Source organism: Oculina patagonica, chromosome 13 (assembly GCF_052425735.1).
Source record: "Oculina patagonica isolate OP01 chromosome 13, crgOcupat, whole genome shotgun sequence".
NCBI lineage: Eukaryota > Metazoa > Cnidaria > Anthozoa > Scleractinia > Oculinidae > Oculina > Oculina patagonica.
This window is the reverse complement of record NC_135770.1, coordinates 2792256-2809549: the sequence shown is the minus strand read 5'-3', so window position 1 is coordinate 2809549 and position 17294 is coordinate 2792256. Positions and strand designations below refer to the sequence as shown.

General features: G+C 39.4%; 2 protein-coding genes and 1 long non-coding RNA gene across 3 annotated transcripts; all 3 read left to right on the top strand.

The window, feature by feature from the left end:
* The first annotated feature begins 201 nt into the window (after positions 1–201).
* LOC144634202 (spondin-2-like) lies at positions 202–8202 on the top strand. Its single transcript, XM_078493102.1, has 2 exons — positions 202–700; positions 6952–8202. The coding sequence occupies exons 1-2, from the start codon at positions 442–444 to the stop codon at positions 7545–7547; spliced, it is 855 nt and encodes a 284-aa protein (XP_078349228.1). The 5' UTR covers positions 202–441; the 3' UTR covers positions 7548–8202.
* Positions 8203–9360: 1158 nt separating this feature from the next.
* Positions 9361–11969, top strand: LOC144634213 (uncharacterized). Its single transcript, XR_013567166.1, has 3 exons — positions 9361–9663; positions 9878–10192; positions 11889–11969. It is a non-coding gene; the product is annotated as an uncharacterized LOC144634213 (long non-coding RNA).
* A 3131-nt stretch (positions 11970–15100) lies between these two features.
* LOC144634205 (spondin-2-like) lies at positions 15101–17115 on the top strand. The gene is made up of 2 exons (XM_078493104.1): positions 15101–15547; positions 16030–17115. Exons 1-2 carry the CDS (start codon positions 15289–15291, stop codon positions 16548–16550), a joined length of 780 nt encoding a protein of 259 aa, XP_078349230.1. The 5' UTR covers positions 15101–15288; the 3' UTR covers positions 16551–17115.
* Positions 17116–17294: the final 179 nt, after the last annotated feature.

Genomic DNA, 17294 nt, shown 5'->3' with positions numbered 1-17294 from the left:
TTTGTTGATAACAGTTAAAGGACATGTAATTGAATTGTTATTAAGGCTTCTGCACAAGTGAAGTGAAAACGGGTGTTCCCTAACTTCGTTCTAAATATTTTCGTGACTATAATGGGAAACGTGACTTTTTTTCAGTTTCATGCGGTGTCGGATATTGCCTTTGAATGGTAGCTGTGACTTAAATGGGAGTATTTCTAGCCCTGGGTTTAATTTTAAATAGCAAAAATATGCTTAGTAAAGGAAATCCGTTAGCAGGTGAAGCGATATTACAAAAGTTTACGCCTTAGGGTCGGTTTCTAGCAAACACGAAATTTGCAAATTTGCATAGTCATCCAAACACGACATAAATATGTGTATATAAAGCGTTAGTTCACTTAGTTGTCGATCGTATTCTGCCTAAATTCCTCACAGCGTAGAACGCACGCAATCAGATTTGTGAAAATGGCTCGACGCATAACAGCACTCGCGGCATTTTTGAGCCTTGTTGCTTTGGTTTCTTCGGCCGGTGTAAAATGCCCGGGAACAGCGAACTACACGATGACATTTCGCGGTCTTTGGAAATTAGACAGACATCCGAATGCAGCTCTTCCTCCTGGTGCACATTTCTCGCGTCTGATCGGTTATTCGCATGGAGCTGACTATGTTATGTGGCGTGAAGGGAGAAAGGCTTCTCCTGGTGTGAAATTAGTAGCAGAAACAGGTTAGAACATTAAGAAATAAAAACGTTACTCTGGTTAAAAATTTTGTAGTAAAATGTTCGTAAAATATCTACAATGTCCCAACGTTTCGGCTTAAACTAAAGCCTTCATCAGGGGAAAGTGATAAGTGAATACAAAAAGCACGTTCTTATATAATATGCAAATCGAGAGCTAATGTTTGTCCCTAAAGGCTAAATTTAGAAATTCGTGCGGTAAATGCATGCCGTCATCGCGGTTTAGCGGATTATTGCAAGTGTTAATTTCCCAAGCCTCCAGAATACGTCTTTTGCGCCAATTTGTGCTTGTACGTAAGATCTTTGACGATTCCCACGAGATGGTGTGGCCAGAATGAAAACAATGTTCCGCTAAAGCTGACTTGTGTGAGTGTTTGTTTTCAACTGCTTTTTGATGCTCTTTGAGTCGGGTGGAAAATTTTCGTTTCGTTTCTCCGATGTAGCTTTTGTCACAAACTTGGCAGGGAATTGAATAAATTGCGCCACGAGTCTGATCTTTTGGCAATGGATCTTTCGGTTTTGGAAACAAATTGCCGATGGTTTGGTGTGGTTTTAAAGCGACTTTGATATTATAATTGCTTAAAATTCGCTTGATTGGCTTGATGTATGTGCCGCTGTTAAATCCAACCTGGTGCTAACCTTACAGAATCATTTGAACAGTATCGAGCCATCTATCCAATTTACGGTTGAAAGAGAAACAGAACGGAAAATATCCTTTCTTGACGTCACTGTCTGTCGACAAGACGATGGCCAACTCTCCACTAAAGTCTATCGCAAACCGACACACACAGAAAGATATCTCTCGTTTGACTCCCACCATCCGGCTGCTCACAAAAGGGCTGTGGTCAAGTCTTTGACTGATCGTGCAAAAACTATTCCATCTTCTGTTGATCAACAGTCAAAGGAAATGCAACATGTGACCGCGGCACTCAGGGCGAATGGCTACCCTAAGCGCTTTGTGATTGATGTAAGCAAACCGAAACGACCTTCTCAACAAACGCCTGCAACTGCACCGGATGACAAAAAAGGTTTCTGCATTCTGCCGTACATCAAGGGTACTACGGAACCAATCAAGCGAATTTTAAGCAATTATAATATCAAAGTCGCTTTAAAACCACACCAAACCATCGGCAATTTGTTTCCAAAACCGAAAGATCCATTGCCAAAAGATCAGACTCGTGGCGCAATTTATTCAATTCCCTGCCAAGTTTGTGACAAAAGCTACATCGGAGAAACGAAACGAAAATTTTCCACCCGACTCAAAGAGCATCAAAAAGCAGTTGAAAACAAACACTCACACAAGTCAGCTTTAGCGGAACATTGTTTTCATTCTGGCCACACCATCTCGTGGGAATCGTCAAAGATCTTACGTACAAGCACAAATTGGCGCAAAAGACGTATTCTGGAGGCTTGGGAAATTAACACTTGCAATAATCCGCTAAACCGCGATGACGGCATGCATTTACCGCACGAATTTCTAAATTTAGCCTTTAGGGACAAACATTAGCTCTCGATTTGCATATTATATAAGAACGTGCTTTTTGTATTCACTTATCACTTTCCCCTGATGAAGGCTTTAGTTTAAGCCGAAACGTTGGGACATTGTAGATATTTTACGAACATTTTACTACAAAATTTTTAACCAGAGTAACGTTTTTATTTCTTAATGAATCAACCACCTGGTTACAGGTCCATTTTTAAAAAGGTTAGAACATTTTATAACGTAACCCCGATATCGCGAACACTTCGACATAACGAATATTAATATGGAATATTAAAGCCATTTTTACACCCCTCTGTAACAGACCTGGTGACACCTGATTTTCCACCAGGTTTTCAACACAAAATCGACCAGGGCAGTCAAAAATCCACCAGGTTGATTACTTTTTTTCACCAGGGAGGGTGATGATATATCAAATCTAACCAATTATTGATGGAAACTCTGTGAGCCAGTATGCAATAAACCTAGCGGGGTTATCGTGCACAATCAGTTTCCGCACCGATGTCGTCTAAGGGCTGTAGATGACACCGTCGGTTATTTTTTCGCATTGTATGTAAACAACTGAAGTAACATAGAAACGGCAAACGGGCCGTTTTGAGATCCCGTGAGTCCTTTGTATCGAACAGTGAATTACCGCCACTAGATCCGCAATGGGTCAAAGTTAGCAAATAATTGTTGCAAGAGCCAACGAGTCGCCCTACTATTGACATGGTTAGTTCACCCTTGGACTAGACTTGCCTACAAGTCGAGCTCAGCAAGCGCAAAGAGAGAAGAGCACACAGAGCGCGGAAACGAGAAACGAGAAGCGAACGACTTTTAAAAAGTCTACCCTCGGGCTTGAAGCAGTCGCCGGGGTTATATTCCTAATAACCTCTGAAATTCTCGCATGCACGTTTTTGTCCATCAGGGCATCAAACAAGGCACACAATACGTGCAGAAGCGATGACGAACAGAAGAACAAATTCCGCCAATAACCGTATGATATAAGGTGATGGACTGACATCATTGCCTGAAAATGATTACACTTCTTTTTGATGTATGTTACTTTTCCAGTTCTTAGCAGGATTGCAGGCAGAATTTGAAACGACGGTTCTGAAAGATGCAAACGACGAAACGACGGATCTGAAAAATGCAATCGTGTGAACGCCGAAGATGTAAGCTACTCGGGAGCTCTTCCGCTCACTTCGCTCGCGTAATCCTTCTCGAGAGCCTATTTAGGGGCTAGCTACTAGGGGTCCTCCCCGGGAAATTTTGAAAAAAATAGACAGGCTGAAATCACATTTTGTGCGTTTTAAAGGGAGTTTCATATGCAAATAGGCACCTAAAAGTAAACTTAAAAAACCACGATTATTTCTAGACCTTTTCAGTTAAAATCAAAGCGTCTTTTTTTGGAAGGAAACCTGGACGCGCTTCACCAGGCAATCAACTTTACACTCGACGAAATACACCTGCCAAAACATACATTAACGACTAAAATTTCCTAAACTGCGCGTCGAAGGACTTTGAGAAAGTCTAGGTAAGCGTTAATTCAGCCAGATATTCGATAGTTTTTCAAAGAAATTGGGAGATTTTTTCGTGGGATTATAATTGCTTTCTCGACTCCCTTGTTTGAACGTCTATCTAGCCCTGCTAATCTGAATACAAGTTTAATTACTTTTCCAGAAGGTAAATGGCATAAATATTTATTATCAAAAGAGCCTAGCGTCAAGAGACAGAATCAGCGCCTCTCCACTCGCGAGTGCACCAAGATATATTCGCGCGTGCCCCAAGGTGAGCCTGCTCGCAGGCTAAAGACAGATCCAGAGGCTGCCTAGCACGGGCGCTCCTTAATTTAAACTGTGTCATCCGTTTACTTTTAAAGTTGAAAAATGTTCAATATGCCGGCCCTATTCGTTGATCAATTTTTGAGAAGGTCAAAGCATAAAAAATCTAAATAAGAGAACCGTTTGCTTATATTTTTTACATGTCGAATAAATTATCTCTTTTTACCGGGGCCCAGCCCAGCCGAAGGCTGGAGGCTGGCGCCACCGGTCATAAAATGCAGTTTGTGTCGTCGTTCAACGTTACATTGTTATGGATATATCGCTGACTTGACTTGAGATATATCGCTGGCTCGTTACATCGGAGGCCCTTGGCGTTTGACCGCTGTGTCTATTTATGCAATCCCGTGTCCCACTCATTGGGCCCTGCATTGGGCCCCGGTAAGTTCCACGTAGTGGTTCTAGTTTGGATTTAGCAAGCAACGAAAAATATGTGTTAATTAATGACTGCTGTCCCCCAGCCCCGGGCTCCAGCCGTAGGCATCAACTGATCAATGTCATCAATAGTTTCATGTAGTTGAAAGCTACACAAAGTTCTATTTAGACAGTACTTACATTTTGAGGCAGCTTAATTAAAATTTACCGTAATACGCCACTTGAATGATCTTGAATGTACTTGAATAACTGGCGTATATTTTACATCACGTTGTGCCGGCGGGCTGCAAAGTTAAACATGATATTTTATACATCAATGGCCTCTCAAACTGCTTGAGGCTGCCCCGGGGGGGGGGGGGGTACTCCCATAAATTTCGGATAGGGGTGTGCCGCCAAGGTTCTTAAACCCTGACCCTATTTAAGGATAAAGATAGCGAAAATTGATACCCTTTTTAAGGCCCAAAACCGAAAAATGACACCCTATTCAAGGGGAGGAGAAGCGTTCCATGACGACCCAAATAAAGGATAACCGCGCACGGCAAGACACAAATCTTTATAAAATCGCTTTACTAATACCTGAACAGAAAATTCAGTTTTAAGATACTTTTTTTGGTTTAGCTGGGCGTTTATTTTAGCTTATAGAATTTAGGTACCCTATCTAAGGATCGCACCGGGAACTCATTGCCAAAAGGAGCAAAAATGATACCCTATTTAAGGACCGAGAACCTCAAAAACCATACCCTATCGGGCGGCACATACCTATATAGGCCACATATGGGAGTACCCCCCCCCCCCCCCCCCCCGGGGAGGCTGCTCAATCGAAGGGAAAATGCCGCTTAATACTCACCAAGAATTATGTGGGTCAAGCTGATTATCCTCTGCGTAGTTATTCGATAAAACGCTGTAAAAAGCCGGGTCAAAAATACTTCCACACATTTATCTTGGGCCGCGCGCGCAGTTCAAATCGCTCTGAATCATTCACAAGCTCGTAATACATACAGTAATGGAAATATATCTATTTTGTCTCTTTAGTGACGTGCATGACAGCAGAACAAGCGACGAAAAAAATCAGTAAAAGTTAACAATTACTTTTTGCTTTATTTACATCGAGTTATAGTGAATTATTCAATTAACTTTTTGCTTCGCGTCGTCTTTTTTTTTTTTTTTTTTTTTTTTTTTTTTTAAGCCAGCAGAAAGATTTTGGTTGATTTTTCCTGACCAGGTAAACAAAATTCTTCACCAGGGAGAAAAAAAATCTACCAGGGATTTTTCAGATAATCACCAGGTACCAGGGAGGTCAAATTTCCACCAGGGAGGGCAAAATAACCCACCAGGTGGGGTTCCACCAGGTCTGTTAGGGCCCGGACGCACTGGACTGACAAAATTTGTTTGGCTCTACCAAAAATCTCGACAAATTTTGTCTCTACCAAATTTTGAATTTGGCAATCGTGGACGCACTTGAAAACACCAAATTATTTGTTACCCACAAAGTGTCAATCATGTTAAAACCGTACACTTTCGATAACTTTCCGTTCGCTAAAAAGAGTCTTACTTTCCGGCCGATAAGAGCCGTATTTTTCGCTTTTAGTACAATTCAATTGTCTTGAATCGCCGCGCTTTCATTTTGATCAGCAGCGGTACTTGTACTCGGGCGGTTTGAAAATTGTGCCATACCGGAGGTGTAATGGAAAGAAGATTTGAGAGCCATATATATATGATAGTTGTTGTATGGAGTCGATGGTCCTTATAGTCTTTGCCGTCCTCCATGTCGAACTGTCGAGAAAAAATAAAATATTTTGGCGGAAATCTACCTTGAAAAGCGGGATAAAAAAATACTTGTTTGACGTTTTCCTATAGATTAAGGCGTGTTAATTGAAGAATCTGTCAGATTTGACGCTTGACAAAAATTTGTCCTGCTCCGAGGCAGGACGACGGCGCCTTTGAAGTTTGGTAAGGCTTGACAAAATTTGGTAGATCTGAAAATCACCGGGCGCACTTGTCTCACGTAACTGGTGACAGATTTTTTCGCAAAATAAACAAAAATTTGCCCAGTGCGTCCGGGCCCTTACAGAGGGGTGTATTTTTACATGTAATCGCAGTGACTGCGAGTAGACAAATTCGTCATTGCCGCTTTCAGTGCACAAAAATCAGAACTGTACATGTGTTAGGCCCCAGCTAAATTAGGGTAAAATATTTATACTCGAATTTTGCTCGAAATTTATAATACCACATATAAACAGCAATCGCTCAAAGCTTCGTCATACTCAAGTACTTTGTATATTAATTTTCGGACGGTGTATTCCAAAATATTTTCGTTGTGAAACTTCGACACATATATTCCGTGCGTTTGAATGGTTCCTTGATCGAAGATGTTTGTTTTGATGTAACTTGCTGGATTATAGTTCATTGTAATCCCTTCAGTTCAAGCATCCATTATTTTTTGGTCGTCAGTCACGCAATGGCTGTGCAGAAAGCTATTTTCATTGCGGGTTTTAGCATAAATTTATTTATATTTTCTGTGCTCTTTTTATAACTATTTTCAGGTGGAACCTCCACTCTTATGAATGAGATTACCGCCCAGCTCACCATGAAAAAGGCCTGGCAGTTAGTTCTTTCTTCGGGTGGTACGGGCCCTGAGCCAGTAGTAACTGGAATTCCTGTCCAAGTCACTTCGAACTTTTCCAAAGTGTCCGTCATCACAATGCTGGCGCCATCTCCTGATTGGATCATTGGAATTGACAGCCTTGACATGTGTAACAATGGTACGTGGCGGGAGAGCTATGACGTCACCATGTCACCACCATGGGATGCCGGAACGGATGATGGACTGCTATTCACGAGCGGTAACTCACCCAGTAACCCAGTTGTTAACATTTTCCAAATCACAAACAACACTGAAGGGGCATTTAAGAACAACGAACCCATAAAAAGCTTGGGGGAGTTTCTATTTCAAGGAATAGGCCTACCAGTTTTACCACAAGCCAGCTCTACTTCAAAGACGACATCTCAGCAGACACCTGCACCGCCAATGGACAAATCTACTACAACACCAATGCCAACAGATAGCGCAGTCGGCAAGGCTTCTGTTAGCTTTGCACTTCTCGTAAGCGCTACTTTAATATTGGCTTTGTTGTTTTAAGATCATAAGGACACCTTTTTCGTATAGCTCGGTATTGGCTCAGGCTCAGGGGTGGTGTGGAGTTTATTGACCAAATCCCAAAGTCACCCAGCGGAAAAATCTTACGACGCCATCTTCGAAACAGAGAGAAAGAAAGTCAGATGCGATCCAAGTTATGACTGATCTACTGAACTCGTTTTCTTCTTTTAGCTTTCTTTTGAAGAATAAAACTGCTTAATGCGGACTAGCAGAAACTATTTTATTACATATATAGCGAGAATTTTGGGCAATAAACCTTACAAATAGATTTCTATATTCGATATTTTCACATGTGAGAAAAGCGATACGTCCAATCAGCTTCGCGTATAGCTTTCTTCACATGTGAAAAATATAACCAATCAGCATCTAGAGTGGAACGACCCAAGCAATCAGAGCGCGCGAACTCAAATGGTTTCCAAAAAGGTTGAACAGCGAGCGGCAAGTTTGCTCCCGACGGCAGTTTATGCTTGGAAAACATGGCTACACGATTTGTTCCTTAATAAATTAAACCTTGGTCTTTGGAGAACTTTATGGAAAGGCAAGCAAACAGGAACTCGCTAAGCAAAACCGAAAGGATACAGTAATGAGATGATAACGATAAAAATCATTCTTCAAAGGCGGAGCGAAGACAAGCGAAGTGTCGATAAATGAAAGCGAAGCCGGCGGACAAGAATTTCTTTCAAATTGCAACGCATCCGTAGACTTTCTAAGAATATTCAAGCACTCTTTGGAACACCACGGTAAAGTAGATTGTATTTCTGAATGTGGATTTACGTCGCTATTATTGCTTAATTAACCGACTCCTTGTGTTATCACAATTTTGTTCAAAATTCGCCTGCGTGTTTTAATAGTCGATTCGCTTGTAGCGACGCTTACTCGATGCGATACCAAAAGTTTTGCTTTCAAAAATTAACGCAATGCGTTTAATTAAATAAAGTTTTTTCGGGGATTTTGTTGGCAGTAATTTTTCGAATTTGGTTAAAAGTGATTTCGCTTGGAAAGCGATGTACATTTTGCTGCTTTGTTTTTCCTCCCCCTACGGTCAAACTGTAATATGTCAAAGGTTTATGAATTAACTTACGAGAAAAATCGCGTCAAGTTTACAATGGTTGAATTCTCGTTATATATATAATAAACAAATTACAGCATAGAAAGTGCTTTGTACGGATTTTTTATTCACTCGTTGCAAAACTTTGGAAAACTCACTCGTTCGCTTCGCTCACTCGTTCGTTTTTCCAAAGTTTTGCAACTCGTGAATAAAAATCCGTACGTCGCACTTTCTATGAAGTAATCTATATTTACTTTGCCTCAGTTTCGTCAATTGTTACTTGGTAGGTTCGTTAATTTATATTGGGAGGTTTTGCTGTACAGACAGAAGCTGGGAAGGAGAAATTAACTCTGGAAATTCAAAATAACCGGCCAGGAATTTTCCTTCTGGGCCCGTTAATATCAAACTGCCTATGGCATAACATAAATCTGAGTTTTGTTTTATTTGATTTGAGTAAGTTTGGTTTAAATTTATTTTTAATAAATCTCGCGCAAAATACCAATGAACAACCAATAATGAAAACAAAGAAGAGAGACTATTTTTTTGTTGTTAATAATAATAAATAATAATAATAATAAAAGTTTTATTTATACACGATAAATGTTTTGCAGCATAGCTGATGTGGTCGTGTTTACAAATTACTATTGAAGCTAACTAAACCCTTAAATAACAAATAAAGACTCACAAACTAAGCATTCCAAACAAACAAACATACACAGCCTCTAAATCCCTAATACTTTCAAAGCACCCTTGAACAGTGCGGCGCGTAACCAGAACTGGATATCTGATGACGTCATATTTTTTTCAAAATGGCGCCCGCTTCAAGGGACAGTATAGTGGTAGAGTTTTTAGGTCCTGTACACGCGCTGAAGTGCCCATGTCCCACAGTACTTTGGGAACGTAGCCTTTGAACAACAAGGTAACAGACGAGTGTGAGAAAATGGCGTCTTTTCACGTATTCTTTGAGTTCTAGGCGAAAAAATACTGATTTTTGGAGCATTCGATAGCATGAAGCTGCTTGACCAAGCATCAAACATCTAAACATGAAAGGTGCGTAGCAATTTTTTCCATTTTTGGAAAAATTATTCTAAGAATCTGCATAAAATTTGCTTTGATTTCGTACTATGTTCGTTGTAGTGCAAGAGTTATTCACATAGTGCTGTGGTTTTGAAGATACAACTATGTGTCGCGCCGTGTGCGTTATTTGTAAAGTGATACATCAACTGGACTGCTTATGCCATGTTCGCGTAATGTTCTTTTGCAGTCTGATGGAAAAGCACATCGCTTTCGTGAAGAAAAGGTGCCGGTTGTGTAAGAATACCTTGTCAAAGTCAAAAACGGTCCAGAACTGCTTTAAGACAGCGGTTTGAAAAGAAATTTTGGAATTTTTTTGACATCGATGTTGAGTGAGTAAGACACCAAAGATGTTCACCCGAAGAAAGTGTATTTAGCCTGCAGACGATCCGGATTTGAGCTTATTAAAACCTACTCAACATAACAACTATTAGTAGAAGTCAAGTCCCTCTACTAACTATGGTCAAATGCATCAATTTCAACTTTTACTGGAGGAAAAAATAAGGTAGGTTTTTATTTGTACATGTATCAGACCCATGGGTAAAAACAATAGTAAGCTTATACCTGGCTGAAAGCAATGCAAATAATTAATTGTCTTTATCACATAAATCACAGCAGCAAATAAAAACAACTGCATACGAATTAAGAAACTCCTGTTTATATTGCTGTGTTTTTTTTTTGTTCAACCAGTTTGCAAGTTATTTTGGGGTCTGGATAATCAGCGAGCCATTTTGGTTAGCCTAAAAAGCACTTTGGTTAGCCTAAATAGCACTCTGGTTAGCCTACAGCTACGGTAGCTTTGGTAGCTTGCGGTTGGCCATTTATTGGGATTAGGGATTTCTGGCTCGCATGACTCGTGAGGCATGCGAGCCATGCGAGCCATTCTAAATAACACATGGGCTAGCCTACATATCACTCTGGTTAGCCTAAATAGTACTCTGGTTAGCCTACAGTTAGTTTAGGTAGCTTGCGGTTAGTCTTTTATTAGGATTTGGGATTTCTGGCTTGCATGGCTCCCATGGCTCGCTGGCTCACGTATTATCCTAACTCGTTATTTTGTCTGTGTTGCATGGGTCTGGACATTGCGGTCAGGCTGTAGCATATAAAACTGTGGTCCCCTATTTTATGAGTCAGATGAGTCTGAGTTAATGAGTCAATCAGGAAAAAAGTGATTTTCACACAAAGTTAGTTATAACCTATTGTCAGAACCACAATATTTTTTGCCCGAGTACAAATTACTTTAGAAGCACTCGAAATCATTTGCATGTGTGCCTCTCCCGCCCAGATGTATAAATGGGTACTGGTGAATTTACTGTCAGGGGAAACCTTGTGGTGGACTAGCATCCCATCCATGGGGAGTAAAATACTCCTAGTCGCTTAATGCTACAAAAACCGGAATAAGCTCTGGCTGTATGGGCCACAAGGCTTAGACGCAGACTTTATTTTGAATCATGCACTCATGACTCACTGACTTATAAGACTCATATAATATTTATTTTCATTTCTGTTATTTTTGTAGTATTTACCTAATTGCTCATGGATGTATCTTGCTTGTTAAGTTGAGGGTGACTGACTAAATTTTAAATTCATGTTAGCATTTCTTTCACTAAAATTAAGAATTTAAAATTTGAGAGCATCTATGGTAATTATAACCTTATTTCCAAAGCTGTTCTCCCCTAATTTAGCTGCTTGGCTATCAACCATATGATTTTTAAATTATTTATCAGATTTTTTATTATTGATGAAAAAAGATAGTGCTGCTGTTACAAAATCTTTTTTGCCTTGTATATACCCATGGTATATATGCCAATAAAATTTTTTCACAAAATCTTAATATCTCTTGCTGTCCAATAAATATGGGGGGGGGGGGGTCACACATAGTATTTAGCACTATAAAATTAAAATGAAAGCTAGATTCAACAAATGAGGCTATCATCTTTTCAATTCAGACCTTGAACTCATATCCTGAAATCTAAGTGGTTGTGGAGATAATATGTGGGAGAAATATATGGCAAAATATTGTTTGAGTTTGTTTGGGAGTATTGAACTAGCTGTAATCAACAGACTTGGCAGTATGCAAATGCTGACAGAATCATTTTCACTTCTCAGTGATAGCTAATATGTGTAAAAGGAAATAAATAATTATATAAGTTGAGCTGCTCTTCTCATTGCATTTGCTAATATTATACTATTTTTTCCAGGTCATGGCAAGAAAGCTTTAAAAGAGGAAAAAAGGAAGTTATGATATGATCAAGGAACATAATAAAATAACTTTTGAATGAGTGGTGTTGAATGCTATTTTCAAGTTACCGTAAATGCTTGTTTCAACCCTGCTTTTACACAAAATACAAACACTGCAAAATTTTGAGTATAAACAGAAAAGTGATTGAAGTTTCTGGGGCAGCAGCAAAGAAAGATACCCTTATGTGGGGCTGTTAAAATCCAAATAATACTGGATACTGGATTTTGTGCCGGGATTGAAAGCTGTAGTGGCAGAAAATTTTTGGAACCGATTGATACTAATATTTACATTTATCACCTCAGTGTGAACTTTTCCCAATATACAATTGTAATCAGGATAATCCTGAACAAAGTATTAGAAATTTAGTACATACACGTACCTGGAACATTTTTAAAGACTAGATGTTTTTATTGATTATTAGAACATTGCACATGACACAGAAAAGATCTAAACGATCTAGATTGTATCCACTAAGAGCCGAGTTTGATTTAATTCCTGCTAGTACACGTTAAAACAGGAGGAAAATTTAAAATGATCGGAAATGAAAACGAGAGTGTACTACAATACTGGTCAATACTTCAACTGTCATAAAAGCCTGATGAAAAAATATATTCACTTGCATTAGACTTCACTTGAACAGCCTCATTTTTAAGGCTGAAGTATCTTTGTTTGTGGCGAAATTAAGAACGAAATGTTCAAAAAATCCTTTGTACTATTGATGAGTACAGTGCGGCGGTGGAAATTATCGTGATTTATCGAACTCAAGAGGAAGCGAAAATTGATTAGAGAAAGCGTGCGTTAAATTGAAGCGTTTAAATACGTAACGTAAATCCAAGGAAACCAACCACTGGCTTGAGTTCAACGGAGTTCAATACAACGTGGGTTAAATCGGGATTCTATTGCTATTATATTCTTTCATGGAAGACTCGAGGGACGACGCCATATTTGCTTACAAACCCAGTAGAGCTTAGTCCTTTCGCGGTCAGAACAATGTTTTGGTCAGTGAGTGAGCCAATCAGATTACAGGAAATGATATATCCAGTTCTGGTTACGCGCCGCACTGTTGAAACTTGCCAACGATTCTTTAAGGCGGGTTTCGTTATTCAAAGAATTCCATAATGTGGCCTCTTCAAAAGTAATCGCCTTTGTTGCTGCTCACTTCACTTTCAGAGTACTTAGGCACTTATGTAACAAACACTGATAACAATATTACATTGACCTCACACAGAGTTGAAAGTTTATAACTGCATTTTATTATATAAACTGCAGTGGTTTAGCGAGTGGTAGCAAATCGAGAAAAATGGTATCACACATGTGTGGATAAAAATGGTATCCAAACATGTGTGATATCATTTTTGACCAATCTGCTCGCAGAGTTTGTCATGTTTCAATGCTCAATGAGCCAAAGTAAATCGATATTAAGTCAAAACATTTTCGGATCTTCCTCGGCAATCTTCGGAAAACTTCGGAAGTTTTCGGAAAATGTTCGGAATCATTCGTACAACCTTCGGACAACATTTTGAAATTTTTCGGAAATCTTCGGAAAATGGTCGGAAATATTCGGTAAATCGTCAAAAACATCGTAATTAGTAGATTTATATAATAAACAGAATAATACATGGTTGCTTGGAGATATGCGCTCACTCGTGAGCTATCGATTTGAACACTCGAAGATAAATTTCATATCTCCGCGCAACCATGTATTATCCTCTATATACAACTGTTAAGCGGAGATAGTTGTCCGTTTTGGAATTTTTCCACACTGGAGAGCGTAAAAGAAAATAGCGTATACGTTCACAATGATCGTTTTAGCTGCTTACGTATGGACAAAAGGCCTAAAAACACGCACATGTTTTTTCCGTAATCATTCATTAACTTTACAGTTTGTTATACTGTTACGGTGATGCATGTTTCTATTGACTATATTTCAGCCATTTTAAATAAATGAGCAGCAGTGTTTTATCAAGTTTAAAACACAATGTGCCGCCGAGTGTTTTAGACTTGATAAAACACGAACTGCGAATTTTTGAACGGCTTCAAAATCTTCTGATGTAGATCAACTCATTCTTGTAGTAATATTTAGATTTTGGGTTATTTTGGCCTAGAAAACTGGACGAAGAGTTTAGCCGTGTCTTTATCAGATATAAAGACACACATTAAACATAAATTTCTTTTCTATTTTCTTTAAGAATTATTGCTTTTTGAAACTCTATTAAAAAACTCAATAGCAATAATAGATTGTTTCTTTAAGGCTGGTTCTCATATGATCGCCCCGATCGTCTCTGTCGCTTCTGTCGTTTGCAAAGTCTGAGGTGATTGGAGCAAGCAAACTTTTTGAAGCGACAGAGACGATCGGGACGATCATATGAGAACAAGGCTTTAGTCAGTAACAACTCTAAAAAGTAGTTCCCGTTAAAGGGGTTATGTCACGCAATTTTAGGCAATTTCGGCACTGACTAACTGTTTATAGAATTAACTGAAATATCACAATAACGGCTTAAAACTGTAAAAGAACTAAAAAATAAACACAGAAAGGCTAAGGGGCCATGAATGGGCAAAATTCGCGAAGATTAAAATGGATTGCGTTCGGGTAAACTTGAAAAACGTCGGCCCGACATTTTTCAAGTTTGAAAGTGTCATTAACAATGCTCCAAAATCATCCTTGTTTGCTATGTGGCCGTGATTTTGCCAATGAAAGACTTTTGCTCTGCAAAGTTCTAGTTAAGAGCTCTTAATTAACGAAAATAAAAAGAATTACCTAAAATACCGTGACATAGCCCCTTAAATTACGTCATCTATTGTTATCATTGTATTGGCTGTTGAGACAAAAGACTGTTTGTTTTACAGTTGGCATAACAAATCGACACACAATTATAAACATATAGCAAATGACGTCTATCTTTGCTGATAACAGTTAAAGGACATGCAAGTTCATTTGTTATTAAGGCCTCTGCACAAGTGAAGGGAAAAAAAAATGTGATTTTGCTATGACGGGTGTTTATTCCCTAACTTTGTTCTAAATATTTTCGTGACTATAATGGGAAACGTGACTCTTTTTTTGCATGCGGTGTCGGATATTGCCTTTCGAATGGTATCTGTGACTTAAATGGGAGTATTTCTAGCCCTGGGTTTAATTTTAAAAATAGCAAAAATATGCTTAGTAAAGGAAATCCGTTAGCAGGTGAAGCGATATAACAAACGTTTACGCCTTAGGGTCGGTTTCTAGCAAACACGAAATTTGCACAGTCATCCAAACACGACATAAATATGCGTATATAAAGCGTTAGTTCACTTAGTTGTCGATCGAATTCCGCCTAAATTCCTCACAGCGTAGAACGCACGCGACCAGATTTGTGAAGATGTCTCGACGCATAACAGCACTCGCGGCATTTTTTAGCCTTGTTGCTTTCGTTTCTTCAGCCGGCGTAAAATGTCCGGGAACAGCGAACTACACGATGACGTTCCGAGGTCTTTGGAAACAAGACAGACATCCAAGTGAAGCACTTCCTGGTGGCGCACATTTCTCGCGTCTGATCGGTTGTTCGCATGGAGCTGATTATGTTATGTGGCGAGATGGGAGGAAAGCCTCTCCTGGCGTTAAATTAGTAGCAGAAACAGGTAGGAACATTTTATAACGTCACCCCGAAATCGCGAACACTTCGACATAACGAATATTACTACGGAATGAGCCATTTTTACATGTTATCGCAGTGTACCTTTAATACATACATAAAACATACATAAAACTATATCTAAACTCGAATTTTGCTCGAATTTTAATAGCACATATAAACAGCAGTCGCTCAATTCAAAGCTTCGTAGCTCTTCGTCATACTCAAGTACTTTGTTTATTAATTTTCGGAATATTATCTTTGTGAAACTTCGACATATATATTTCGTGCGTTTGAATCGTTCCTTGATCGAAGATGTTTGTTTTGATGTAACTTGCTGGATTATAGTTCATTGTAATCCCTTCAGTTCAAGCATCCATTATTTTTTGGTCGTCAGTCACGCAATGGCTGTGCAGAAAGCTATTTTCATTGCGGGTTTTAGCATAAATTTATTTATATTTTCTGTGCTCTTTTTATAACTATTTTCAGGTGGAACCTCCACTCTTATGAATGAGATTACCGCCCAGCTCACCATGAAAAAGGCCTGGCAGTTAATTCTTTCCTCGGGTGGTACGGGCCCTGAGCCAGTAGTAACTGGAATTCCTGTCCAAGTCACTTCGAACTTTTCCAAAGTGTCCGTCATCACAATGCTGGCGCCATCTCCTGATTGGATCATTGGAATTGACAGCCTTGACATGTGTAACAATGGCACGTGGCGGGAGAGCTATGACGTCACCATGTCACCACCATGGGATGCCGGGACGGATGATGGACTGCTATTCACGAGCGGTAACTCACCCAGTAACCCAGTTGTTAACATTTCCCAAATCACTAACAACACGGAAGGTGCATTTAAGAACGACGAGCCCATAAAAAGCTTGGGGGAGTTTCTGTTTAAGTCTGCTGACGGAATGACAGCTACATCTACACAATGGAGAAATCTTCCACAACTGCAATGCCAACAAATAGCGCAGTCAGCAAGGCTTCCGTTAGCTTTGCCCTTCTCGTAAGCGCTGCTTTAATATGGGCTTTGTTGTTTTAAGATCATAAGGACACCTTTTTCGTATAGCTCGGTATTGGCTTTTTTGATTATTTTTTTACTATGAGGCAAAAGTATTTTACTGAATTTTTTTTAGAGAGACAATATCACACTGACATATGGTGAAGACTATGCAAAGATAAACAGTTTTAGGTTTGAAGAGTCTACCGAATACGGTCCATCCTCGGAAACCCAGGGGCAGTTAGTGGGGGCGGGGGGGGGAGTCTATACGGGCGAAAAAAAATCGGCGAAGAAAAGTCAAGAACGAAAAGAAAAGCCGATTTTTTTTTTCTCACCCGTATAGACTTTTCCCCGCCCCCACTAACTGCCTCTGGGTCTCGAAGGATGAATATGGCCATGCTTTTTGTTAATTATGTTACACAAACCTGAGCAGTATGACGCCCATTTTCAACAGTTTACTTAGGACATAATTGTATTGCTAACTAGTTATTCGTTGTTGTTACGGTTATATAATGTCTTGTAAAAAACAAAGAAATTTTAAAATAAACGCATCGGAAGATATTGGTCTTGATGCATACCGTAATCCGTCTTGCGCCCTTCTTTACACTGATGGTGGATTTCCACTGACACGTAATTTTTTTACGTGCGTGAAAAAAATTAGAGACAATGTATGAACGGCTTGCGTACACGTTTACGCAGGCCGTTCATACTTGTCTCTAATTTTTTTCACGCACGTAAAATTTACGCGTCAGTG

Coding starts and splice junctions, on each gene's coding strand:
- LOC144634202 (XM_078493102.1), top strand. CDS start 442: ATGGCTCGACGCATAACAGCACTCGCGGCATTTTTGAGCCTTGTTGCT. Junction 701..6,951: donor GAAATTAGTAGCAGAAACAG/GTTAGAACATTA, acceptor AACTATTTTCAG/GTGGAACCTCCACTCTTATG.
- LOC144634205 (XM_078493104.1), top strand. CDS start 15,289: ATGTCTCGACGCATAACAGCACTCGCGGCATTTTTTAGCCTTGTTGCT. Junction 15,548..16,029: donor TAAATTAGTAGCAGAAACAG/GTAGGAACATTT, acceptor AACTATTTTCAG/GTGGAACCTCCACTCTTATG.